At 56.9% G+C, this 27686-nt stretch overlaps 1 protein-coding gene and 1 non-coding gene across 3 annotated transcripts; both read right to left on the bottom strand.

Moving 5' to 3' along the window:
* Positions 1–3945: 3945 nt before the first annotated feature.
* LOC122674976 lies at positions 3946–4007 on the bottom strand. The gene has a single exon (XR_006335134.1). It is a non-coding gene; the product is annotated as a U7 small nuclear RNA (small nuclear RNA).
* A 4326-nt stretch (positions 4008–8333) lies between these two features.
* Positions 8334–21547, bottom strand: NOM1 (nucleolar protein with MIF4G domain 1). Of its 2 annotated transcripts, none has more exons than XM_043872714.1 (11): positions 20515–21547; positions 18735–18862; positions 17985–18180; positions 15862–16185; positions 14152–14262; positions 12934–13101; positions 12356–12477; positions 11565–11697; positions 11059–11190; positions 9589–9698; positions 8334–9264 (listed from the first exon to the last, which is right to left on the bottom strand). In XM_043872714.1, exons 1-11 carry the CDS (start codon positions 21514–21516, stop codon positions 9108–9110), a joined length of 2583 nt encoding a protein of 860 aa, XP_043728649.1. In that variant the 5' UTR covers positions 21517–21547; the 3' UTR covers positions 8334–9107. The 2 variants fall into 2 exon arrangements, with proteins under 2 accessions (XP_043728649.1, XP_043728651.1); XM_043872716.1 differs by having other exon boundaries at positions 18735–18859; positions 20515–21546.
* Positions 21548–27686: the final 6139 nt, after the last annotated feature.

The following is a 27686-nucleotide window of genomic DNA, read 5'->3' as shown; positions in this document are numbered from 1 at the left end:
TATACAGTCATGCATGCTCAGTAGAACCTGAATACACATATATACACACATGTACACTCACGTATGCTCAGGAGAACCTGAGTATACATATACACACACATATACAGTCATGCAAGCTCAGTAGAACCTGAATACACATATATACACACATGTACACTCACGTATGCTCAGGAGAACCTGAGTATACACACACACACACACATATACAGTCATGCATGCTCAGTAGAACCTGAATACACATATATACACACATGTACACTCACGTATGCTCAGGAGAACCTGAGTATACATACACACACACACAAATACAGTCACACATGCTCAGTAGACCCCTGGAGAAGGAAATGGCAACCCCCTCCAGTATTCTTGCCTGGAGAATCACATGGATGGAGGAGTCCTGTAGGCTACAATCTACGGGGTCGCAAAAAGTCGGACACGACTGAGCGACTTCACTCAGTCATGCTCAGTAGAACCTGAACATACATATATACACATATACACTCACATATGCTCAGTAGTATATGATAACCTACAAGGGAAAGAACCTGAATATATATACACACACACACATATACATGCACGTATGCTCAGTAGAACCTGAATATACATATATACACACATACACTCACGTATGCTCATTAGAACTTGAATATACATATATATAGACACACACACATATACACACATACACACACATATACACACATATATACACACACATACACACATATACACATATATATACATACACACACACATATACACACACATATGTATAACTGAAGCTGTGCTATACATCCAAAGCTTACACACTACTGCAAATCAACTCTACTTCAATAAAGATATTTTTAAGACAGTCCTCTGCTGAATTTAACCAGCAATACTGGCGGGCTCCATAGCTATCAGAAATCTTCCCACTACCTTGACATATTTCCTGTTCCTATTTTCACAGGTAAAGGAAACACCTGAATCGTCACACACTGCATTCTTGGCAGCTTTTCAAAACTGCTTAAAAAGTCCCAGGTTTTCCCAGAAGAGTGACCCCCTGGGTCTCCTCCCAGCAGCGCCCTCCCTGCGGGTGGTCTGCCCCCCGGGGGGGCCATGGAGCCGTCCCAGCGCCCCCATAGTGTGAGGCCTTCTCTCTTCTATCTTCGTAAAACAAAGTAATTCGCTTTTAATGAGTGCCGGTGTTTTCCTTCCCAGTTCTGTTTGAGCAGATAGTGTGTCGGGGGCGGTCCCAACGGGGTTAAACCACCGCGACCTTCATAATCAGGGAACAGAAATAAATTATGTTTACTCATGTATGTGACCGAGTCTCTGGTGCCCAGATGCCCCCTAATCACAGGTGGGGTGATAATACGTTGCTTTTATCAGGCCTCTCACTCACAGGTAACAAAGTGCTTTATTATCCCACCCAGTGGGGAGAGGGCCAGTGGTCACACGGTGTCCGTGGCCTGGGGTGTAAGTGGTATCCCTGCCGGTGGCCCCGCCGGGCCCCCCAAGCCTGGAGATCGGGCTGGCAGGAGGTGGGGGGGGAGCAGAGCCCCCGCGGGTCCCCTTTGGGGGACAGGCACTGTTGGCCGCTGCTGTCGGGAGCCAGGTCCGCGGCCCAGGCCCCCCCGGGCTGGACTGACCTCAGTGAGAGGTGTGACCAGCTCACGACAGACCCTCATGCCCGTTGTTTCTTTGCCCGCTCGCTTCCTGGGGCTGGGCCAGGAGCCGGCATGGAAGCCCACTGGTGTCAGGGAGAAAGCGGAGGCCTGTGCCGGCCTGGCAGACCCAGACCCGGCTTCCTCCAGGCCCGACTGGCCCGGCCTCCGGGCGGGCAGGTCAAGGCCCAGACACGAGGTGACTGGACGGGGACATGGAGCACCGCTGAGCCTCGGCCTGGGCCTGCCTGCAGGGCCCGCGGCTTGTGAGCCCGGGGGGAGGTGGGCCTCGATCCCGCGGCCGTGGCCGAGCTGTGTGGACAGACAGGGCGCATGAGGAGACGGCCATCCCAGCCCCGGGCCTGACCTGTGTTCCCGCTCCTGTCTCATGGCCCTGGGGGGTGTTCGTGGTGGGGCTGGCACAGCCCTGTTCCAGGGCAGACCCGGGCAGGCCACCTCGGCCTGGGCAGCTTTAGTGAGCCCCGCAGTCACTAAAGTGGTATGCAGACTCTGGCGGGCTCATCAGATCTGATTAAGAAAACAGTTAAAAAAAAACCCACTCATTGTCCATCTAAGTCAAAGACCGTATGGGTGCTCATGGCCACAATATGCGTCTTACCTGCTAGCCTGGGACCAGACTGAAAAGTACTTCCTCCCCTAGTGAAAAGTTCGAGGGCAAGGATAAAATAAATCTCAAATAATCACGTTGTATTTCTGATGAGTTAAATAAGCGGGGTCTGTGCCCTGGGCACGGGAACTTGCTTTTCTGCACACAATAAGCCCTGGAGAAGTACTTAGGGAGACCAGTGTTTGTAAAGCCGTGTTTCTGATAATTACGCCCTCAGGCACACCTGCTTGCAGTTGGCTCTCTGTAGGAAGTCAGAGCTTTGGCCGCCGGGCGCAGTTAGGTAATGACCGTAGCAGGAGTCGGGAGGCCTGCCCTCGGGTTTCGGACGTGTGGTGCTGGGCTCTCTGTGCTGCCGGGCTCTGGGAGCCGGGCTGGCCTTCAGCACCGTGGTTTCCTCTTGTGCTTTTCTGCAAGTCTTGTTTCACTCTCATTAAGGATACTTTCCCAGAGATGGTAACAATGCCCTGGATCACCCAGTGGTGTTTAAGAATTATAAAGTAGATTCAGGCCTTTAGAATCCTATTCACGGCAAATTGGGGGCTGAGGAGGCAGAATACCTTTAGACACACCCCCTCCCCAGTGCACGCTTTGGGGAGAAGTAACCAGAGAGACCCCCCACCCTCAGACTTCTAACTGGCGCCTCCTTTGTCCAGCTGAGGGGCTCCCTGGGGACTGACTGACACGCAAACGCAGCACCAGGTCCGCTGAAGGACGCAGGGCTCATCTTGGGTCATAAAATCTCCTTCTGCTGCGAATTAGGCGTGCCCGCCCTCCCGCAAGGTCAGGCTGTCCGCGGAACTGATAAGCACAGCTCCTTTGGTCAAGTTACTGATGCAGACTTGGGGGGGGGGGGGAGAGGGAAGCCGAGTGTGGGGACAGACCCCCACGTCCCTGCTGGGGACCCTCGGGGCCCGTCCGTGGGGCTGCTGGACGGTAGCGGGTCCCATTTCTCAGCAATGTCCGTCCAGGAGCAGCCCCCACTGAGCTCTTGGAGTGACCGACCAGGACAGCTGCCCACGGTGCCCGTTCGAAGTGGGCAGGATTCGGCGTCCGTGAGAAGAGAAACGAGAGGAGAACGGACGGACTTCGTGGTTGGTGAGCCATCCTGAGGCTCAGAGAAATGACCTCAGCCATTCCGGGCGCTCACAGACCTACCTGAGCTACTAGAGGACACATAGATGGCAAGGCGGCTTTGTAGAGGGGCTGCCCGCTGTGGGCGGGCGGGGGGAGGCTGGCCTCGAGTCGCGCGAGGCCCGACGCGCTCCGTCCCTTCTGCACCTCGGGCCTGAGCAGCTGGCAGGAGCGTCACCATCGCTGAGGCGAGACGGGAGTGCTCAGGGCCGTGCCGCAAAGCCAGCTGATGAGGGGTTGGAGACTGAACCCCAGGCCCGGGTTACGGAGCTGGGGTTCCCTCCAGCCGGCAGGGTCTCCCCCGACAGGCAGGGGACCGCGCCAGCGGCCCAAGAGCACGGGAGACCGGGCCCCCGCCCACCCAACCCGCAGGCTCTGCTGGGAACACATCTGTGCTCGCCGCGGCCACTGACAGCGCCTCGAGACTGCCTTTCAGAGACTCACTTGTCACCACTTCAGTGGGCTCGAGATGGGTAGAGTCTGAGCTTTCCCGGGAAAAGGCAGAGGAGTATAGAAGTCTCATTTTTTTTTTTTTTTTTGGGCTTTCCGGTGCGAACCGGAAAACCTGCTAGACAAATTCTAAAAGAGCTGTAACACTTAGAAGTCTCATTTTTAAAGAATGCCAGCTAGTCATGCAGGAGGGATGACGGAGTTAGAAAATGACCATTTTGCCATAATTGAGTCTGGCAAGCATCCCTGCACCTGCCTGTCCCACTAGGCAAATATATTGGTGGGGAACAGGGAGTTCACATTTTGCCACATTTTTTTCTCCATTGTAAGATATGCAGATGACACCACCCTTATGGCAGAAAGTGAAGAGGAACTAAAAAGCCTCTTGATGAAAGTGAAAGAAGAGAGTGAAAAAGTTGGCTTAAAGCTCAACATTCAGAAAACTAAGATCATGGCATCTTGTCCCATCACCTCATGGGAAATAGATGGGGAAACAGTGGAAACAGACTTTATTTTTGGGGCTCCAAAAAATAAAGTCAGACTTTATTTTTGGGGCTCCAAAATCACTGCAGATGGTGACTGCAGCCATGAAATTAAAAGACGCTTACTCCTTGGAAGGAAAGTTATGACCAACCTAGATAGCATTTTAAAAAGCAGAGACATTACTTTGTCAACAAAGGTCCGTCTGGTCAAGGCTATGGTTTTTCCAGTGGTCATGTATGGATGTGACAGTTGGACTGTGAAGAAAGCTGAGCACCGAAGAATTGATGCTTTTGAACTGTGGTGTTAGAGAAGACTTGAGAGTCCCTTGGACTGCAAGGAGATCCAACCAGTCCATCCTGAAGGAGATCAGTCCTGGGTGTTCATTGGAAGGACTGATGCTGGAGCTGAAACTCCAATACCTCGGCCACCTGATGCAAAGAGCTGACTCATTTGAAAAGACCCTGACGCTGGAAGGGATTGGGGGCAGGAGAAGAAGGGGATGACAGAGAATGAGATGGCTGGATGGCATCCCCAACTCAATGGACATGAGTTTGAGTAAACTCCAGGAGTTGGTAATGGACAGGGAGGCCTGGCGTGCTGCGGTTCATGGGGTCGCAAAGAGTCGGACACGACTGAGAGACTGAACTGAACTGAACTGAACTGAAGATGTCCTTAACTTCTGGTGATTAATGTCCCTTAATCATCACGAAGGTGACAATGTGCCTGCGCGGGCCTCGGCCGTAACTAGTGACCGAGCACCACTGGCCTGAGCCACGCACTGACCTCTGTCCCGCGGTGAAGCCGGAGGCCGCCGGTCCTGAGTGTGCTGCCCCGGCCATGTCCATGCGGAACCCGCCGGATGCGTGCAGGACTCGTCTTGACAAAGAGCCGGTTTCTCAGGGAATTTTATTTTAGTTTTTTGGCAGCACTATGGGGCATGTGGGGGCTTAGTTCCTGACCAGGGTTCGAACCAGTGCCCCCTGTGTTGGAAGTGCAGAGTGTTAACCACTGGACCACCAGGGAAGTTCCCCCACCCCCTTTTTTTGGCCTTGAGAGAAAAATTTAAGTGGGGATGGGATGGGGTGGGTGTTCTATATTAAAAGAGAAATAAAGGTAACGTTTGAACCTTGACTGTATTCTGTCTAGGGGGCAAAAACACTGTAGGAAATGCACTTCAGAACAATCAGAAGGATGCAAACGGCCTGTCTGCTGGACCATCCCTGAAAGGACGTCTGTGTTCTCAGGGTGGTCCTGGCACCCCTGTACTCAAGATGTATGAGAGTGTCCTCGTCCTCAGGAGATGCAGGCTGAGGGCTTAAGAGCTAAGCGTCCTGACCTGACGTGTTTACTTTCTAGAGTTGCCATCAAAACATGTGTTTGTAAATGGATGTGGATTACATACAAAAGAAAGAGAAAAACCAAACAGGGAAAATGTTAATGATGGACAAACCAAAAAAATAAAAGCAGAAGAATTTGCCATCTTCTTAGGAAGTACTTCTGACCAAGTAAAATGACACACACAGTCCACCATAAATGATTTTCTCTAGAGAGTAATTTTTAAGTCCTCTTACTGATTTTGACCTCGGGCTGAGCCAGATGAATGCCACACTGGTTGCACGTCACGGGGCCCTCGAGGGGCAATCCCCATGCCTCTGTCAGCAGGAATGGTCAGGTGTGTGAGGGGCAGGAGGGGAGGGCCAGGCCCACAGGTTGGCTCCCCAGGGCTGGGAGCAAAGACAAAGGCCATGCTGGGGCTGGGGGCGGGGTGGGCGCCCATCCCCTGCAGACTGGCGACTTGAGCACACGAGCATGCCGACATGATAACCCCCCAGAGGCCCTGGACAAGCGTCCCGCTTTGGACATGCTCAAGGTCAAAATCACTCTGCTCCCCAGGCCGGCGTGCACACATACGGCATTGTTTTCCACACACACACGCAGCAGCCTCAGAACGTTTTAAACTCAGTCCCTGCTTTCCCTTTCATCATCTTATCATGCAAACATCATTTTTCATTTTACCCAGCTCCACTCGAGATAAACGTCATCTGCGTGTGAACTTGACCCCTCTCTGGCTGGCGTCATCCGTGTGGAGTAAGGTATGAAATGTGAGAAGAGGAAAAGCCCCGATTCTCAGGCCAGTGCTCCTTTCCTGGAAGATCCGAGGTTCCCGGCCTCTCGGAACGCTCTGGATGATGTGTGTGATGCTCCCTACACACCCACTTGCGCACCTTAAATGTGTCACCTGTGGGGAGACCTGCAGCCCTGCAGAGGCTCACAGTCATTGCTCCCGTCTGGGGTCTGCCTGAAGCCCCTCTGCGGTCACAGCCGCCGTCCCGGGACGGGCCTGAGCTGTGTGGAGCTCCCGGGCCATCTCCAGGTCCTCCCAGGTTGTGCTCTCTGCACTAGCAGCTGCCGGGCGGCACCCTGTCCCTGGCCTCCTCCTAACTCAGCTTCCGTGGGGGGTTCCGACACCCGGCCCTGGGGCCCCCACCTTGGGCGGTGTGTCTGCGCCCTCCTGCCTGACCCTGCTGCTGATGGGCACTGGGAGGGCCCCAAGTGCCCCCTCGACCTCTTCACTGAAAGGCACCCACTTCTGCTGCGTGTGCATCAGTCACGTCTCCAGAATCTTCCTTCTCACGGCTGCTGTCTCGGGCCAGGAAGGGGACGAGAGCCACCAGCCTTCCCACCAGGTGACCCGGCACCTCCCGCTGTTTGCCGGCAGTATTCCCCAAAACGCAGCCTTGCTGGCTTCACTCCCTGCTGACGCTCCTTCAACGGCTTCCCCCCTGTTAAGCAGATACACGCCCGCTCCTCACAAGCGGGCTGCAGGCGCCGGTCCCGTCCCACGTCTGTCCGGGTCCCAGCGCCCCACGTGGCCCGGCCCTGCGTCCTGACCCTCTGCTGGTGCCCACACGTCCCCCGGTACCCCTGGGTCTGGCTGGAAGGGCCGGGCCCAGGGTCACCTCCTCCGGCAAGCTCACCATGCCTGGCCGGAGGGGGCTGGCTGGCTACCTGCCGCTTTTGGTGCACGTGACGACAGGGACGTGGGCTGTTGAACTTCGATGACGTCTCTGAACCCTTCAAGCTGTCCCGGGGCTCAACTCCGCGTGTGGCAGGGAGGAGCCCCCAGCAAATGCTGAGTGAGACCAAGCCCCACTCCTACTCAGCGGCCCCAGGAAGAGGCCTCGAGTGGATGTAGTTCAGACACCGCAGCCTCAGGACAAACAGCCGCACACACCGCTGGAAGTGGAAACAATCCGACGGGCTCAGGTTCTGCACCAGCTGCAGGTGCTAAGTCCTGCCCTGACACCCTGGCAGGGGTGCGGTCTGCAGCCCCCAGTCGGCACCTTGAGCCCAGAGCTCTGGTGAGCGATGCCCTGGCCATCCAGGTCCAGGTCCAGGTCCAGGTCCAGGTGCGGGCCCTTCCCTCTGGCTCCTCCGGCCAACTCAGGGGCACGTCACAGGGAAGTAAACCACCAGGCACGTGGCCGCCGCTCTACAGTAAGGACCGAGCAGTTTCCTTAAAAAGCTCAGGGCTTCCTTGGTGGTCCAGTGGCAAAGCCACCTGCCCGGGCAGGAGACCCGGCTTCGAGCCCTGACCCGGGAAGATCTCACGTGCCTCGGAGCATCGGGGCCCCGGAGCTGCACCTGCGGAGGCCCAGGCGCCCTGGAGCCTGCGTGCAGTGACAGGACACAGCACCGGAACGAGCGCTGGCTCCGCAGCCGCAGAGACGCAGCAGCCGCAGAGACGCAGCAGCCGGAGAGACGCCCCGCAGCCGGAGAGACGCGCCGCAGCCGGAGAGATGCCGCAGCCGGAGACACGCCCCGCAGCCGGAGAGACGCCGCAGCCGGAGACACGCCCCGCAGCTACAAGGACCCAGCGCGGCAGAGACTAAAGGTGAAAGAAAGGAGGCAACACTGATCCAAATTAGCTCAATTCGTGAAAAGACATCAGAGTATTTCAGACCTTGAAAAAATGAGTTCTGCAGCATGCATGTTTTATAAAAATTCTTTATTTTGAAATAACTTAAAACTTGAGGAAAAGTTACAAAAGTACATTTCATCTGTATAAACCTCACCCGGACTCAGCAACACGGACATTTACCGTGTCTGCGCTCTGCCCGGGTGCAGCGAGCGGAGGGGGCCCTGCACGTCAGACGCAGCCCGAGCATGCCCGCCGCGCGGTCTGTCCCAAGTTCCTGCCCGAGAACCCGCTCGGCAGGCGCGCCCGGCGGGCACAGGCTCCGCCTGCTCACGTGGGGACTTGAGCCTTGCGGGGAGTCAGTGACACTCAGGGGAGCTGTCCATTCCCCCGTGGGAACCCGAGGTGAGGAGCCAGGAGCACCGTCCACCCCGCGAGGCCCGGGTCAGCTGCCCCCTTCCCAGGACACCAGCCTCCCAGACACTTCACGTATCAACACATCAGGCACGTTTCACTGACGACTTCTGAATTTTTAACCGATATACATAAAGATACAACCACCACCAATCTCTCAGACTGCAGCCTCGAGCTCATCCTGTCTCTGAAAAAAATAAGACACTGCACACCCACTCCTCCGTCTCCTCACTGCCTAGCGCCTGCCCCGTCCACCCGCCCTCCCGAAGATACAAATAGTTATTTGAGGATGCTTTAAGATACAAGTGCAATATAGCTCTGGAGTGAAATACACTACTTTACACATCACAGTCGGGGCTACAGCTGCACCCGCCTTTCACGCGAGCCATACAAGGAGACGCTGCGCAGACAGGGGCACCCCACCCGCCACCCACTACATCCTGAGGGCCCCCCGCCCCTGCAGGGCCTGGGTACATAGTTCTGCCCGCTCCCGCAGGGCTCCAGCCTCCGGGGCGCCCCTCAGCAGGAAGTGGCTAATGAAGAGCTTCAGGCCCTCACGTAGCAGGCCCAGCGCCGGCTTGTCTGACACCCTGGGGAGGAAGGGACACGCGTCAGTGACCAGCCGCCCTCTCGCTCCGTTGGGGGGACCCCAGAGACGGAGACATGCCCAATTCCCACTGAAGCAGAGGGCTCAGTGCAGAACATGTTCTATCGGTCACAAATCATCTTCATTTCACCATTAGGCAAGTCTCCTGTCCCCCAGATTAATGTACAAGATGTTATTAAAATTAAAACTGAAAAGCTGCACCTAAATACACATAAAACACGACAAGCTTGCTTTTCTAAGACAACCTAAGTGAAAATGCTTTCTCTTTTCTTTTCCATATGTTTTATCAAAAAAGCTGGGAACAAACCTTGCAAAAATCAAACCAAGATCTTCAAGTTCTGTTTCTATTAGCAGTATATGCAACACTTTTCGTAAGAAGTGGACTCTGGGTTTGTCCAGTTCGCTGAATTCCACAACCTAATAGAGTCAGGATAAAAAAATAATAAAGTTACATTGGTTTAGCCAACTTCTCAATGATTTCTAAACAGTCTGAGGGATAACTACCCCCTCCCCCGCCCCCTTAACTAAGGTTATTTCCAGTTTTATAAAACGACCAGCTGAGGCCCTGGGCCCTCTCATCACTGGTGCAGACTGTGCGCCCGCTGGCGAGGGGACTCAGCAGAGCTCAGTCAAGTCCAGGGGCGCCGAGTGAAGCAGGGCTCCTGAGAATGGAGACGGTGCGACCGTCTCCACGCCTCAGCAAGACTACCCCGACTGAAACCACACACACACACACAGGTGTGACCACTCCACACCTCAGAGAGACTACCCTGACTAAAACCACACACACACACACAGGTGTGACCACTCCACACCTCAGAGAGACTACCCCAACTAAAACCACATACACACACACAGACACACACACAGAATCTAGGTCCAGGAAGGACAAACCTGTGTACATAAAAATCACAGCACCCTTACACAGTGGGACGCTATACAAGAGTCATAAAATCTGAGAAGTGCAGAGATCAATGTGGCCACATTTCAGGCTTATGCTGAATTACAGGAAAGGACAGCCGCAGCTCGGAGACCCTGTACCAACTGGGCGGGGTGAACGTGTAGACAGAGGCCTGGTCAGACCCCTGTGAAGGGAGGACGGGCCGGCCTGCCCCAGGGGCGTCTCCAGGACCTACTGCAGCTGAGCGACATGCCGTGCGCTGTCCCTTCTGGGCTGAAACTCGAGCAAGCAGAAGGCGCGATCCCTCAGCAACGAGAAAGCCAGAGTGGTCTGTGCCGTGGCCCCGTGGCAGGCTGTGGGGCGAGGCTGCGGGCCCGCACGCTCCGCGCGGCCTCTGACGCCCCAGCCCCCACCCCAGAGGCACAGGAGGTTAACGTGGCCAGTGTGTGAGCAGGCCCTGAACTCGCGCCCCCAGCCCCACGGAGATTAGCCAGCAGCTGTCACGGCGCCCTAAGCTACCGGCAACTTGACGCTGCCTGCTCGTCTGCCCGGATGATGAGGACGTTTCCCAGGCGAGTCAGGATCCAAGGACACGTGTGTTCCTAAGGGATCGAACACACTGGCCCCGGGCCCTGAGCGCACTTCTGGACTGCATGCCCACTTATACGAGGACTTCCCCCCTAAAATGCATGGCAGGACCGCACACTCCCAAGTGGGGTGACTCCTGACACGTGGAACCAGAATTCGGAGGCGACTGTAAAGTCAGAGGGTTTTTTGACTCCCCACGGGGTCTGTGCCCCTGACCCCACATGGCTCAAGGCTCAGCTGTATACATTCGGCGTCAGTGCCCTGAATCAGTCCATACGTGACACACACCTTTAAGAGGGAAAGTGGCAGTGACTTCGTCTTCAACAAGTGGGCCACCAGATGAACCAAATTAGCAAAATTAGTGGCTGGCAAATTTTCTAGGTCCCGAAATTTGTCCCATATGCTGAACTGGAATGTCATCTAGTAGAATAAGAAGGCGGAAAAAGTTAAAATTCCACAAATTATTAGAATAATCACTACAAACATAATCCAAAGTATGGTACTTAATCACTTAGATGTAACATCCTTAAGCTGAAGACTTCTTAGAAACAACTACACTGGCTTCGTGTACACAGTAGTTTGAAACTACTTCACAGTTATCATTCTTGTGAGATGCTGTCCCTCAAATCAGAGAAACACGGGACCACACAGGCCCTGCCGGTGCACCAGGTCACGGCACCCTCATCTGTGACAGGGCAAGGGGACCTGGGGCCGCGGATCCAGGGAGCCCACCCGCCGCACTCGGCTCGGGGCCCGCAGTCAGTGGACGGCAGGCGGCCTCCTGGCCCCGTCACCTGGAACCTCCGCTCGTAGGTGCAGAACCTGCCAGCCAGAAAGGCGTAGAAAGGGTTGTAGGTCTTCTCCTGCAGGCAGCAGTCCACCAGGACGTGCACGATCTCTCTCTCCTGCTGATCCTTAAGCCCCAGCCTGGAGGACAGAAGCCGGAGCTCTGAACCTTCAACCTGCCTGATGTCGGCAGCCCGAGGCAGATAGCGCTCCCAGCACGCCCTGTCCGGCCGTCTGGAGAGGTGAGCCGAGCGAAGAAGGTGGGGGCAGGACTGGACGCTGGGCCCGGGAAGAGGGCCCCCGGGCCAACTGACCCCCAGGGGCAGCCTCAGCTGCGGGCCGGCAGCGCGGTCCCTGCCGCCCGACCTGCTGTCCCCGTGGGGGCGGGTCTGGACACAGGAAGACCCACCCCTTTAGTGCTGTGTGGGGTCTGCACAGTCCTGCAATACCTCCCCTTTATTTCTTTCTGAATTTGAAGCAAATAAAGGAAAATTAATTAATACTAGGCTTTTTAGATGTACTTTGTCAAAGAACACAGATGCTTTTAAATCTCGTTACAACTGAGTATGGAAGCCACACAGGAGGTTTAACTTAGACACAGTCAGAAAGACAACAAGCAGAGTTAAGCGACTCACGACAGCCACCGAGAGCTGTCAGGTGGTCACCCGGTCCTTCTAATCAGATCGTAAGCCGTCCGCACCCAGAGTGACCAGCGGCCAGTCAGCAGGAGGGACGCTGGGGAGGGGGGCGCCCCAGCCCCTGACTCACAGGCCAAGTAGGAGGCGCACACGGGGCTTACTTCAGGAGCTTCTCGAACGCATCCAGGAAGTCTTCACTCGTCATCACTGTGCAGAATATGTTTCTCCTGATGTCAGTGTTCATTCTCTGCTTGCGGGCGAGCTCTAGGATCTTCGAGCTAACCTGGAAAGAGGGACGACAGGGCGTAGATCGTACAGACGAGTCACTGAAATTTCTCCTTTGGTTCAGTACAGTCACCGAGTTTCTAAAACCTTATGTGTGTAATCCTGCGGCTTGACCTCGGGGATAATTGTAAGTTACATGTAAATCCACAGGAGTCAGTGCTGAATCTTCATTTCTCAGCACCCTTACTGCAACAGCAAGAGACGGAACAGACCCCCGGAGGAACCCACCAGGTCTGGAGGGTCTGCCGGTGTGAGCGAGGGCAGGGCGGCCAGGGTCTGACGGCCTAGCATCCCCTCACTCCTCTCTGCGTCTAAGTCTCTCAGTTAACGTTCTGATACTTTCAAAGGAAGTAACAGAAATGGAATTACATGAGATCACAAAACCACAGCAACTTCTGTAATATCGTCAAATAACCCCAGGGACAGCCGCGTACGGACTCGGTCCCCCACGCACCGTCCCCGCGCGCGGACTCTGCAGATCTTTCTGCGGACCACCGTCCACCATCGGGGTGCCGCTCCAGGCGGACCCCACGATCCACCAGCGCCCGGCGCGCTCGGCGTTCAGGACGCTGTCCCAGGACACTCGGAGCTCGGGATCCGTCCCCGCGCCCGCGCCGCGCACCTGTAAGAGAGAAGCCCGCGCAGGCGCAGCGGCTCAGCACGCGGGCACCGCCCCGCACGCTCCCGCTCCAGCTCCGGCGCTCCGGTGCGGGTCCGCTGTGCCGAGTCCCCGACAACCGGGACACTTAACCCCTGGGAGGTTCGCCAGCGTCAGAGGTGACCTGTCCGTGTGTGAGCTCCCTGGGCCCACCCCCAGACGCGCTGTGGGAGGACAGCGGTCCTACGGGCGCCCCGGGGAGAGCCCACGGCCGGCAGCGAGGACGCCGCCAAGGGGCCTGTGATCCATGGGACGCGGTGACAGGACCTGACCGAGTCTGGGGCTGAGGGAGTTGCCCAAGGGGCCCACGGCGAGAAGTCCCAGGGAATTTCAACAGACGAGCCCTCACCCCCAGGCTGACCTCTCTGGTCTGGGTGGGACCGCGGCCAGAGGACGCGCCTGTTGAGTCTGTGTGGCTGAGGGCTCAGCGCAGGGGCGCCCACAGCTCACAAGGGGGGGTCTCACCACAGAAACCTGCAGCTTCCACCCATCTGGGGACCCCCGCGACTGGATGGGCACCTGACCTGTGGCTCCCGTCTGCTGGAGGACTCTCACAGGATAGCGCAGCCCGGGGAGCTTAGGCACAGGGAGGGCTCCCCAGAGAGGAGACGGCCCCCCAGGGAGGAGGAGGAGCTCCTTAGAGAGGAGGAGGCCCCCAGGAAGGGAGGTGTGCTCCCCAGGGAGGAAAGGTGGGCTCCCCAGGGAGGAGGGGCGGGCTCCCCAGGGAGGAGGGAGAGCTCCCCAGGGAGGAGGGGCGGGCTCCCTAGGGAGGAGGGAGAGCTCCCCAGGGAGGAGGGGCGGGCTCCCAGGGAGGAAGGAGTGCTCCCCAGAGAGGAGGGGAGGGCTCCCCAGGGAGGAGGAGGAGCTCCTCAGAGAGGAGGAGGCCCCCAGGAAGGGAGGTGTGCTCCCCAGGAAGGGCGGGCTCCCCAGGGAGGAGGGGCAGGTTCCCCAGGGAGGAAGGAGTGCTCCCCAGGGAGGAGGGGCGGGTTCCCCAGGGAGGCGGCAGCCACTCACCAGGCCTCTCTGCAGCTTCCGCAGCCTCTCCACGGGCTCGGGGTCGTAGCCCGGGATCTTGCGCACGTCGTTGTTCTTCAGGGCCAGCAGCGTTTCCAGCATGAAGCGGACCTGAGACAGGCAGGAGGAGCCGCCCTTTCAAACGGGGGAACCGGTGGCCCTTAACTCAGGAAGGGAGGGACCGTCGTCTTGCAGCATCGACAGCAACGTGGCCGCCCACCCGGGGCTCCCCGCTGCCCCACTGGCCTCAGGGGCCCCCTTCTCACTCCTGGCCTTTCTCCTTCTTTAACTTTCAAACTGGAAATAACACTGTACTTAGAGAAGAGCTGCAAGCACAGCAGTGAGAATTCCCACAGGCCCAGAGCAGAGTCCCCCAAACATGAGCGCTCAGACAACCCCCACACCGCATGCAGGGAACACTCGGGGCTGCCCCTGGGCTCAGCACACTCCCCCAGCCCTCAGCAAGCCCCCGACCCCGCCCACTTCCTCCAGCTTCCGGCCACCACGAGCTAAACACATATGTCTGCTGACCTCCCTATAGTCAAAGCTAGAGATCTGTCTAGTCAAAGCTATGTATGGTTTTCTCAGTAATCATATATATGGATGTGTGAGTTGGACCATAAAGAAGGCTGAGCACCGAAAAACGGATGCTTTTGAACTGTGGGGTTGGAGAAGACTCTTGAGAGTCCCTTGGACTGCAAGGAGATTCAACCAGTCCATCCTAAAGGAGATCAGTCCTGGGTGTTCATTGGAAGGACTGATGCTGAAGCCGAAGCTCCAATCCTTTGGCCACCTGATGTGAAGAACTGACCTTTTCCCCTGCCTTTTTCCTGAGCATCCAACACAAAAGCAGGGTGTTGGTCTGGAACCCCTGCTCGGCTCCCATGACCCTCCGCACCAGACATGGCGCCTCACCCTCCTCCGCGGTCCCCAGGACCCTCAGAAGGCTCAGCCCCGCCTCCCTCCTCACAGTGAACCTGGCCCTCGTCCCAGGATTTCAGAACTGGGCCAGTCTTCCTTTCCGGTCTGTCTCTCTCAACAACCTACTGCCCACCTGGAGACCCAAGCTGGGTACCTGGCATGACCTCTGACCCCTGTCTCCCACCCCCTCAAGTCTGAGGACTTCTAAGTCCTAGACTCACACCCAATGTAATTCTGCTAATCATCGCCCCAAGGTGGCTTTTCTCTCCTTTTTTGCAGCCAAAGTGACCTGAGCATGAAAACGTGTGTTTACCTACTCAGAACTCATCACATGCCTCATGCCTCTGGATAAGGTTCTGATTCCCTGGGAGGTTCACAAGGCCCTGAGGCCAGCCGCTGCCTGCTCCCTGGAGGGAGGCCATCCCTGCTCCTCTAACGAGGCCCCTGCCTCACCCCAGACCCCCACAGCTCCTCCACGCCTCTCAGTCTGCAGACCAGCAGAGGCAGGGGTCACAATCGGCCCCACCTTCCAGTAGGGGAAACAGGCCCAGAGCACTCGGTCAAGCGCGCTGACCTGAGCCCCTCACCACAGGTCTTCCCAGTAAGCCTCTTCTGAACAGCTGAACGTTCTTAAACCCCTGAGAGTAAAGGAGGAGGCTCATTCACACACTGAAGAGAAAGCCGCAACACCAGATCAGGCAGGAGATACAGCGCTCATCGGGAAGGAAGGGGCACGCGTGCCGAGGCTGCGTTCAGGCAGTCAGGAAGCAGGTCAGGAGGGGCGCGTACCCTGGTCTGGTCCCGGAACTTGCCACCTGCTCCACTGGCTTTGGCCTGAGTCTCAGTGATCAGCTCCTTAAGGGACAAAGCATCGTCCTTCCTCAGTGAAAAGCCCACGGTCTTCAGCATTAACAGGATCAGCTCAATATCTTTTTCCGTGAAAGTTTCAACAAGTTTCTTCAAAACGTCAAAGATGAGGAGAGACTGCACCACGTGGAAGTTGTACAGATGGGCGATGATGGTGAATAGGTTGTCACACTCCTTCCCATCTCGCCCGCTTTTATACACGTCATCAAACCTCCTTACCACCGCCTCCAGGAAGTGGGCGCCCACCTGGACGAAGAGCAGAAAACATGTGACTGCAAACAAGAATCGAGTTGGCAGGTTATTCTCAGGGGCCCTTCTTTCAGCTTAGACGTGTATTAAAAGACTTAGTGCTTTAAAAATTAACATAAGATACACAGGTGGTAGGATACGAGATCTCACAGGTAGAAAGTTTAAGAACTCGAGTCTGAGTGCACAGAGCTTCCCAGAGGAGAGCCTGAACAAGAGCAAGGTGCTCAGACATCCCTCCAAAGGAGGTGCCTTTTGTGGCCAGCAGCCACTCCGGTTCCTCGGAAAAACACAGTTGTGAAAACTGCTAAGAACACACCCACATCTCTAAAAACATGCTATCCAACACGGCTCACTTCTCCGGCTCAGTCTGGGCCTGGAGGGCGGGGGCCTGGGGTGGGGAGCGTGTTGGCAATGCTCCAGCTGAGACTCAGGGACCCAGACCACTGCAGCTGGGCTGGACCCAGGCAGGCAAAGCGGATGTGAGTGACCCAGGGACAGAACCAGAGCAGGTGGCCAGTCATGGAAGGAAAGGATCAACCATCTAGGTCATGGGGGCTGACGGAGCTTCCAGTGGGGGCATTAACCCACTAGGAGAGCGGGAAGGATAGGCAGGGACTGGCACTTTAAGACTGAGTAAGCCCGACCCCTGGACGCCCGGGTGGGCGGCTGGAGAAGCAGGGGCTGCGTTAAATCCCCAGTGAGGATGGACTGTAGCGAGAAGCAGGGGTCGTCCGCAAAGTAAGGCAGTGCTGGGGGACCTCAGGGAAAGGCAGCCGATGGGAAGGAGGGCACAAGCGCTCTGCAGGGGCAGCTCTGACAGGCTGGACACGTCCTCTGGTTTCTAAGGAGCCGGGAACAGGGCCTAACTGTAAACACCCAACTCAGGCCTCCTCACTGAAGACGCCCCTGAGGAACACTCTTCCAGTAACCACCACTCTGCTACATTCAAACAGACCTTAAAAAAGAAGAGACCAGAATTCCGCAGACATCAAGAAAAAGTCTGCACCTGCAAAGCGGGGCTGAAGGAACCCCTGCCCATCCCGCCTGGAGCCCCGAGGACGCGCACAGGGGTCAGACCCGAAGGGGCGCGCTGCTGCTGAGAGACCTGTAACGCGTAAGGTCCCAAGGATCCACAAGCTCTTCTGATGCAGATGTCATCTGGGAAAGGAGGCCTCATTCACGTCCTCCCCCACCTCAGTATAAAGTCCTGTCATCAGAGCTCCCTAACAGCCCCGGAAGCCGCCACCCTGGGCGAGCGGATGCCAAGGTCAATGAAAGGGTGAGGAAGAGGCCCTGTAGCGTGCGGCCCCTGACCCGACGCAGGGGTCAGAGCAGGGACCGAAAACCCGGGGGAGGGGGGAGGAGGCCAGGCTCCGAGCAGTGGGCGCTTCAGACGCACTGTCCGCCGAATCCCGACACAGGGCCATGGCACAGACACAGCGGCCCCCGGCCCGCCCAGGGACACTGATGCTCCAAGCCCAGGCACTGTCCTCTGTCTCACTTGATGCCGTTTCCCCTCACACTCCTGTGGCCTTCCGTCCAACAAGGCCTGTGCTCAGACACCGGAAACAGTCACCGTCACAGCGGGGACCCAGAGAAGACGAAGGCAAGCTGGACACTGCGGTCCAGAGGAGGAGAGACTAATAGCCAACAAGGACTAGTCAGCACTGGAAGCCGGTCAACATCATGTGGGTACGGAGCGCAGCCTGGACAGAGACCACACAGGCAAGGTGTCCCGGGCCGCAGCAGCCAGCCACTGAGACGAGAGGCGCCTGGACGGCCAGCGGCAGCCCTACCTCGAGGCCGACGGTGCGGTGCAGGACGCTGACCAGGAGGACGTGCTCCATGAGCAGCCGGGCGGGCATGGCCGTGTCCGGGGCGCAGGCGCTCAGCACGACGGCGGTCAGCGTGGCGTTCATGTCCTTCCGGCTGTGGCCCATGTACAGCTCCTCCAGCTGGCTGCTGATGGAGGCCAGGTTCGGCTCGCTCAGCCTGCGCACAAGTGGGAAGACAGAGCGACAGGGCTGCCGTTTTTGGGGGTCAGTTTAAGAAAAGGGAAAAAGTTACTAATATACTAGCAGGTCCCATTCTGCGTAGGCAAGCCCCAAACCCAGCACATATGTACGGAACACACAATCCTCTGGGATCTGCAAATAACCTAACTGCTCTCCTTCCAGCTGAGATGCGGCCCCAGAGAAGCACACAGAGGATCCCGTCAAGACCAGAGAGACCGTGACAAGGACGTCTGCTGCCATTCTGACTCGCTGTCCCCAGGCAGATGCAGGGACCACCCTGAGCACATCCACATGTACTGCTGGGAGAATTCCAACTTTCCCATTGTCACCTGGCATAAACGTCTGTACTTCCTGATGTGGAAAAACCGCTGTACTGGGTGGGGATGGGAGGGTGTACACGCACTGCTTCTGTGAGAGAAGTGCCCCCGCTAACATAAGCACCCCAGGCTTTGGTTAACTCCCAGAAACGCGCCTCCGCTGTCAGAAGGAGCCGGTCTCCTGAAGGCACAGCATGCACTGTCTCGAGGTTACCTGTTGATCAGACCTTTGACCTGCTTCTTGAGCCTTTCCAGCTCTTCCTTTTTCTGGGCATCCTCTGTCTCCTCCACTTGCCTCACGTGAGGTGGGACGTACTTTCCACCATTTTCACCAAGACTCTGCTTGAAAGGACAGAAAGAAATTATTCTTAGATACTGGATTCCCAGGCAATGGGGCAGGCGCTCACCACTGCCCACTGCTGCCTAGTGAACACCAGGTGTCTCCTGAGTGCCCGCTCCAGCCCTGGACAAGCATGCCTTCACTTAGGTAACTGTCAACACCTCCCTCTTCCCTCTGGAGCTCTGCTGATCTGGCTGCACACCTCCGGTTTGTGCCCCCAAGGGCCCTACATCTTGTGCCAGCCTCAATTGACAGTGGGCACGGCCACGCACAAACACCGAGATTACACGCACCACCAACGTTGGGAGAAAAAGTTTGGAAAAACTTCAAACTTGTTCAAAACTAGTATCTAAGTTTACATGGTAAAACTAAAATCAACCTACTGCTCACTGTTTCCTAGATTTTCAACTTACGGGATTATTCATCATTATCACCAACCCTCCCTGACACCTGAGTGACAAAGCCTTTAGGAAACATTTTTTGTAAGGCGTGATCCTTGCTTGGACTGAGAAAGCACATTTATGCACACAGAAACTTAATCGTAAGACACCCCCTAGTATGTCAATTACACTTCCACAAACTATGAGAGAGACTTGGGAACAGTCAAAAAGACAGTGCTCAGAGAGGAGCTGACAGCACGTGGAAACTTGCTCAGAGTACTAGGCGCTAAGGCACCAGGGACAGAAATGAGACAGATCATACCCTTAAGGAGGGGAAGGTTCCCAGAGATGTTTGACATTAACAGATAAACGCATCAGTGAGAAAATGAGGAAAGGCCTCGCGCACGAAAGTTATAGTGAGTACAGAGACAGAACACTGAACCAGTGAGAGGTGGAGAAGGAAGTAATTCTACAAGGTGCGCGCTGAGGTGAGGCTGTTTTAACAGGTGAGGGGCCACCCCTCCAGCCCCTGTCTGCCCTGCCATGGGTTGTGAACTTGGTCCTCAATGTGAGATCTCCACCAAGCCAGTGTTAGAGATCAGTCCTGGGTGTTCATTGGAAGGACTGATGCTGAAGCTGAAATTCCAATACTTTGGCCACCTGATGTGAAGAGCTGACTCATTTGAAAAGAGCTTGATGCTGGGAAAGATTGAGGGCAGGAAAAGGGGATGACAGAGGATGAGATGGCTGGATGGCATCACTGACTCGATGGATATGAGTTTGAGTAAACTCCGGGAGTTCGTGATGGACAGGGAGGCCTGGCGTGCTGTGATTCATGGGGTCGCAAAGAGTCGGACACGACTGAGCAACTGAACTGAACTGAACTTGTGCTTTAGCAGGACTCACTCCGGGAGCAGCTGGACAGGAAAAGGACTAGGTGAGGGCAGGCAGAGGTGCTGCAGCTGTCCCCGGGATACACCAGAGGTGGAACAAAGCAAGGGGGAGGGGAGTCAGGTTTGGAGCCTGAGGACAGCGGTGGGGACGCCCCCAAGTCCCTGGGAGAGAAAGGTCTCTAGAGATGTCTTCTCCCTTCTCTATTGCCTGCTGTGTGCCCAGTCATATCCGACTCTGTGACCCCACGGACGGTGGCCCGCCAGGCTCCTGTGTCCATGGGATTCCCCAGGCAAGAGTACTGACCTGACAGACCCACACCCAAGCGCAACCCTCGTTCGTCTGAAGGAGATCCCAGAGGACTGAGATCATGCACACGATACCTGATCGTCTGTGCGCACACCCTCCGAGGAGTTTTCACGCCTCTCTTCATCTTCTGCAAAACGGACCCTCTTTCTGCCCCCTTCCTCCTTGGCTGCGCCCTGGGCTCCACGCGCTTCCTCTTCGGCATCGTCCTGGTCCTCGTCCTCCTCCTCCTCGCTCCACGCATCCTCTGCCGGCTGCCCGCTGCCCCCCTCCAGGTCCTGTTCCTCCCATCCGTCCTCGGCGTCAGTGTCCAGCTCACTCCCAGAGAGTGTCGGGCCCGCGCCCTCCTCCGCCTCGCTGCCGCTTTCACACAAGCCACTACTTTCCCCAGAGCCCAGGGCCTCCAGGACGTAGTCGAGCCCGTCGCGGGCAAAGCTGAGCGGCACGGAGCTGCTGCCGTCGCCCTTCTTCCTGCGCTTGTTCAAGCCGAGGCGCCGCTCCAGCTTTCGGATCTCGCGGTCCTCCTCCTCGTTGGCCGCCAGGAGCGCCCGTTTCCGGGAGGCGGAGGCGGCGGCGGCGGCAGCGGCGGGGGTCTTGGTCCTACCGGGCGTGCCCTGGGCCTGGGTCCGGGCCGAGGCGGCCTTGGGCGGAGCCGGGGGGGGCCGCAGCCCCTCGGACGGCCGGTCGGCCTTCTCCCGCGCCGCCTCCGGCCGGGGGCCGCTCGCTCCCCCGGCTCCGCCGCCGCTGCCCGGGCTGGGGTCCTGCGCGGGGCCTGTCGCCCTCTGGAGCCGGCGCGCCTTCCTCAGGTGCCGCTTCTCCCTCCTCAGCTCCCGGCGGCTTTTCCTCCCGCCCGGGCGCGCGCGGCCCGGAGCGCGGGACCCCTCGCGGCCGCCGGGGGTTCCGCCCTCCGCGGTCCCCTGCACGAACTCCTCCACGGCTAGCTTCAGCCGCCTCAGGGCCCCTTCCCCACTGCCCCCCAGCCCGCGGCGCGGCCCGCGCCCGCCTGCGCGCTTCCCGCGGCCCATGCACCCCCGGAAGCCGCCCCGCGCCGGCACCTTAGCGCCGGCGGACGCCGCCATCTTTGGGGACGCACCAACGCGGGATTTCCGGCCGGGACGGAACTTCCGGGCGGGGAGCGGCGCGGGGCGCGCGGCGCAGGGCGGGCCGAGGCGCCTCCCCCTGCTGGCGGGAGGCTGGCAGTGCAGGGAGCCGCGCGGTTCACAATCAGAAAACAACCCTGATGTCTGTCAATAGTAAACCAGGTAAGCAAACCACGATATCTTCACGTATCAGACCACTATGCAAACATAAAAACCGAGAGGACTGCCGCTGCAAAGAATAATCGAGATACATGGTAAAAAAGAAAACGTTGATTGAAAACAAAACAAAAAACAGGCATAAAATAACTCTATTAATTAAAATTCAAAAAGAGAAATATTTGGTCTTAGATGCAAACGTCTGTGGTCAAACCAAAAACAAAGCAGCTAATAACCCCGCCTGTTTTGAACGGTGGGTCCCTCCAGGCTCTCCCACAAGCCCACAAGAGGGGCTCGTGAGCACACAGTATTACTTAAAAATGAAAAGCTTAGGGATGATGGTAAAGAAGGCTCGGCGCTTTCTGAGGGGGTGGATGCTTGGGGAGGTGCGTGAACGGGCACCTGGGCGGGTGGCACCGTGGGAACCGCGCGCTGATCGCGGGAGCGCCCTCCCGTGCTCACTGCTCCGGCCTCAGGCCTCCGGCCCTCCAGGCTCCGGGTGAAGAAGCCCCTGTGCTTCATTGGTGTTGCTGGGATTGCCTGGGTGATGTTCCTCGTTATTGCGCCATGGACGAGTGCCTGCTGGCGTGACTGGTGCCCCCAGAGTTCAAGTCTGCTGGCATCCAGGGACCTGACCTGCTGTGGAAATAGGGCCTTTGCAGATACAAGGGTGGGAGGAGGCCCTGCTGGCCTGGGCAGGCCCTGCATCCAAGGACAAGGGTTCCGAACAGTCGGCGACTGGAGTCCCAGCTCCCGCTGGGGAGGCCCACGGGGAGGTTGGAGGCAGGGTGAGGACTCAGGGGGCTGGGGCTCCCAGGACGGGCCACAGCAGAGGCCTGTCCTGCAGCCCTGGGAAGCCCACCCCGCCCACACCTAGATTCCCAGCTTCTGGCCTCAGCACCGAACCTGTAGATGTCTGCTTTAAACCGGGTGGTTTGTACCGGGAAAGGAGCACGGAGCGGGGAAGGCGGGAGCTGGGGCCCACAGTACTCAGGGCTGAATGGTGACGGGAGGACGCCCGCATGGAGGTGCCAGCCAGAGCTGGGGTTCCGATCCTGACCTCGCTGCTCTGAGACCTGCAAAGTGGGATGATCTGCGCCCCATCCCACAGGGCTGTCTAACATCAGTCAGTTTTGAAGTAACTCGTTCCACATTGAAACTGACCCCGTCCTACCCCCCCCCCCCGCCCCCCCCCCCAGCAGCTCTGCGGGGCTCTCGTTCCTGGTCTGTCCCTCTTGGTCACCTGCGCGTGGGTGCGGAGGTCTCCCCAGGGAGGGCTTGTTTCCCGAGGATTCACCCGCCGTCAAAGGCTGAGCCGTTTGCGGTGTCTAATTCGCTCTGCATTGAGACCGTCCAGACCAGTGTCCTCAATTCCTGGAGAGAAGTGAGGTGGAGGACTGGCGTGTGGGGGTGAGGGGCAGCAGGAGGGGCCCCAGGGCAGGTCCCCCCCCCACCCCCCGCAGTCCTCCAGTAATTTCTCTGGTGCTGACTGGGGGAGGGAGCCAGTCACCCTTGTGCCCACCCCTTTTAACAGGAACCAAAAAGACCCTGATGCTGGGAAATACTGAAGGCGGGAGGAGAAGGGGACAACAGAGGATGAGATGGCTGGATGGCATCACCGACTCGATGGACATGGGTTTGAGTAAACTCCGGGAGCTGGTGATGGACAGGGAGGCCTGGTGTGTTGCGGTTCATGGGGTCGCAAAGAGTCGGACACGACTGAGCGACTGAACTGAACTGAACTTCATCGCTCACTGCTGCTGGGTGCTCTGGGAGGGGCTGGTACCCTGCCAGGCTCGGGGTCAGTGGCTCCCAGGTCCTCCGCCTCTGCTCCCACCAGGGCCCGGCTTTCGCTCAGGAGTTTTCTTGCTCTGAAGCCATGACTTCGAAGACGGTGTGGGGCCTTGATATGGGCAGTCTTGGGGGTGTTTTTCAGCCCCAGGATCCTCGGGGAAGGTGGCCTTTGTAGCGACTCTGTCTGCCCCACACCTGAGGGAGCTGCACCTCTCGGAGCCCCGACGGGGCTGCAGGCCTGGGGGCACTGGACTGCTCGTGCCTTTTCCCCTGGTTCTGGTGAGAGGGGCTGGCCGGAGGGGACGAGGGGGCTTCGACATCTGGCTGCAAACGTGAACGAGCCCACAGATGACCGGGACTGATGCGTGGGCAACACAGGCCACGGTGAGTGGTGGGGCTGAGTGCTGGTGTGTGTGTGTGTGTGTGTGCAAGTGCGGGCCAGAGGTGGGGCTGGAGAAGTGGGCGAGGCCTGGGGGTGGCCTGGGCTGGATGCTGGGTGCAGTGGGGAGCCGGTGAAGACGTGGGCAGAGGCTGGATGAGCAGAACGGGGCTGCGTTTCGAAGCGACGGCCGGGCGGCTGGCAGGGCTGCCTTCGGCAACTCAGAATTGATGGGTGGACGGAGGCTGTTGCATCAGACGCTTGCTCCCCAGCCTGAAACAAACTGCTGGCTGCTGACAGCTCTTTAAAATAATAGCACAGATGATCTATTAAGAGTAAGATGATACACAGCTGGAGTCTAACCTTCCACTCTGTGTCTTAGTCCGTGTGGGCTCCTACAACAGAACACCATGCACTGCGGCTGAAACTTCAGACATCGGCTCCCCACGCCTCTGGAGCTGGCAGTCAGAGATCCGGGCATCCCAACCTGGTATCTGGTGGGGACTCACTTCCCGGTTCACTGGTGGCCATCCTCAGGCACTGTCTGTACCTCGGGGGAGTCTACAGGCCCATCTGGGGACCCGGGTATAAGGACCCTAACCCCACCCCCACAACCTAATCACCCCCAAAGACCCCACCTCGTAACACCTTCCCCCTAACACACACGCATTTGGAGGAACACAGACATTCAGTCCAGAACACTCAGCTTCCCAAACTTTTTTTTTGTTTCAATTTACTGATTGCTTATTTTAAAATATTGTTTTTTTCTGGTACAAAAATAATTCATGCTTGCTATAAAACCCTGAAATATCATGGTTAGATGTGTGGTGAAGAAAGGGGAGTCCGGGGACTTGCCTGGAGGTCCAGCGACTGAGACTCCGAGCTCCCAGTGCCAGGGGCTTCGGCTAAACCTCTGGTCAGGGAACTAGAACCCACAGACCGCAACTAAGAGTTGGTGCAGACGACAAAGACCCCGCACAGCCTCATAAATAAATATTAGAAAAAGGGGGTCTGCCTCAAGCATCTTCCTCCCAGAAACACGTTTCCTTCCAGAGTCAATGCACGTGTTAGCTGGCGTTCCGATCGCGCCTCACCAGAGTGGGGCACAGAGCCGAGCAGTTGCCCGCCTGCTCCTGGCGGTTCGGCTCGGCTTTTCCCACCTCAGTCACCTCTCTCCACAGCGGCCTGCCTGGGGTCCTGTTGGAAACTCACGTTGCGGGCCCTCCCAGACGCCTGGGGCCAGAATCTGCATCTACCAGCTTCCCAGGGCCCCGCCGCCTCCCCTGCAGTGAGCGTGGGAGACCTGCTGGCCCTGGGTCCCTCACTGCTCAGTGGGTTTAGGGCGTACTTTATGGAGCCAATCTGCTAATGGTGAATACTTGTTTCCTTTTAAAAACATACATACTGCACTATTCAACAGTGCCACAACAGATACTCCTCTGTGTGTGTGTGTGTGGGGGGGGGACCATTTAAGTGTTTTACAAAGTTATCACCTTACACATTTTTTAGGTGTGAGTGTGTGCTAAGTTGCTTCAGCCATGTATGACTCTTTGCAACCCCATAGGCTGTGGCCTCCGGGCTCCTCTGTCCATGGGACTCTTCAGGCAAGAACATCTGGATGGGTTGCCTTTTCCTTCTCCAAGGGAATCTTCCCGATCCAGGAATCAAACCCGCATCTCTTGCATCTCCTGCATGAGCAGACAGATTCTTCACCACTAGTGCCACCTGGGAAGCCCTGCTTAGGGAAATTGTATAAATATATTTTTTGAATGAACAGATAATGTCAATTTCCAACCAGAAACCTGGGCCAACTCCTCCAAATAGAGAGTGGGAGTGTTGTAGCCACGCGTTCCAAGAAACAAACTCACTCAGAAGGACAATGCAGATAGTGGAGTGCAGTTTATTACACCGGCGGGCTCAAGGCAGAGTGTCCTCTTAGCCAAGGACCCTGACCAGTTTTTGTGAAAAGTGTATATACCCTAAGTGTACACGCCCAAACCCACCTCCCCAAATTCTCTGAAACTAGTCTGAACAAAGGAAAAGAAAGATACAATCAAAGTTAACCTGATTTGTGTGCCTTAAGCCTAGGGAGTTAACAGTGGACAATTATCAATAGGCCTGTGGTCATACCCCAATAAGCATAATAGAATGCATGATTCTATTTGGTTACACAGATAATTAGGGTATTCTTTTAGGCCACGGAGAGTCTACTAGGAGCCCGGGGGCTCTTCCATGGTGGGGGGGGTTCTGATTTTCCAGTTGGCATGCCGTTTCCATAGACACTGGGCACATAGCTCACAGTCCACAGTCCGGCTGGAGATGGAGTCCTGCTTTCAAGACGGAGCCTGTTCTTTTTCCTCCTTCATGAGGACCTCCCCTTCGGGACCTGCTCGGGGGGTCCTCTTGGCCCACCTGACAGGTGGCAGGTCAGTGACCCCCTCTGCAGCACCCTCACCAGCCCGCCTCCTTCCCAGCAGCCAGCCGTCCAACTCCGATCGACCCCGGGCCCAGGCCTGACTTTGTCCCCTGCAGTCCACTCTCCGCCTGAGAGCTGGCTTCAGCCTTTCCGGTCCCCTGACAGCCGCCTCCCCCTCTGCGCCCCCACCGCCGGGCTCCTGGGCCTGGCCTCCCCGTCCGCCTGCCGTGGCTGGAGCTGGCTCCTGCCTGCTGTGCCCGTGGGACCCCCGTCCCAGGGACTCCTGCGGTCGCCTCTGCGTCTGCGGAGGCAGCAGGTTGATTCTGGCTTCTTCAACTTCCTGCAGGTTGTTTCCACCTCTGGGGCTGCCTCAGCTCCAGACAGGAAGCAGGCAGTGAACGAATGAATGAATAAATGAGTGAGTAAACGCCTTCAGATCCCACTGGGGCGTGGATAGGTGAATCTTCACATCCTCGTCTTTTCCTTTCACCATATTAAGAAAAAGACTTTCCAGGTGGCGCTAGTGATAGAGAACCCCCTGCCAGTGCAGGAGATGTAAGCGATGCGGGTTTGATTCCTGTGTGGGGACGATCCCTGGAGAAGAGAATGGCAACCCACTGCAGTATTCTTGCCTGGAGAATCCCACGGACAGAGGAGCCTGGCGGGTTACAGTCCCCGGGGTCATGAAGAGTCGGACAGGACTGAAGTGCCTCAGCACCCATGCATGCGTGTCAACTACCGGCTGCGCGTTTTAGCCAGGAGCAGTCGGGGGCAGCTGAGCGTGAGCAAGGGGGCCAGGTGGACCGGGAGACCCCCAGGGGAGGGTCTCCCAGAGAAGGCCGGCCTCTGAGCCAAGCTCGTCCTTGGGCCGGAGCTTGTGGTTTGTTCTGTTCGCTGCAGGGTAAGCTCACCAGGTGACGCCCACTCACAGAAGACTAAGGAAGGAGCTGCCCCCAGGCCGCGGACCTGGGCTGACATCTCTGCCGAGTGAAGCAAAGGGAAAAAAGTTGTGGTTGTACTTTGTGATTTTCAGTATTTTTAGTTTACAAGCCAACTATTCATCACATTAAGACATTGATCTATAAATAAAATTGAAAGCAGTGATACATCTGGGGCTTTGCAGGCCTCAAGTTGAGGCGATGATCTGTAAATATATTTGTCTGTGTCATTGATCCCTTTTTTATTAATGTCGCGGCTTTCACTGTGGTTATCAATTTCATTCCGGATTACCAAAGTCCTTACAAAACCTTTGTTCCCTGGCGTAGGCTGCCTCGGTCAGCGCTTATGCGTTTGAGTAACATAAAGTTACATCCACTTCTGGCTGGAGTTCAGCTGTGTCGTTAATTTTCATTAGCTCTTCCTCTCCTTTCTATATACTTCTCCCCATTTTCAGTGTATTTTTCT

The sequence above is a fragment of the Cervus elaphus genome, chromosome 18 (genome assembly GCF_910594005.1).
Source record: "Cervus elaphus chromosome 18, mCerEla1.1, whole genome shotgun sequence".
Lineage (NCBI taxonomy): Eukaryota > Metazoa > Chordata > Mammalia > Artiodactyla > Cervidae > Cervus > Cervus elaphus.
Note: the sequence above shows the minus strand (reverse complement) of the source record. Positions and strands in the feature narration are given on the sequence as shown.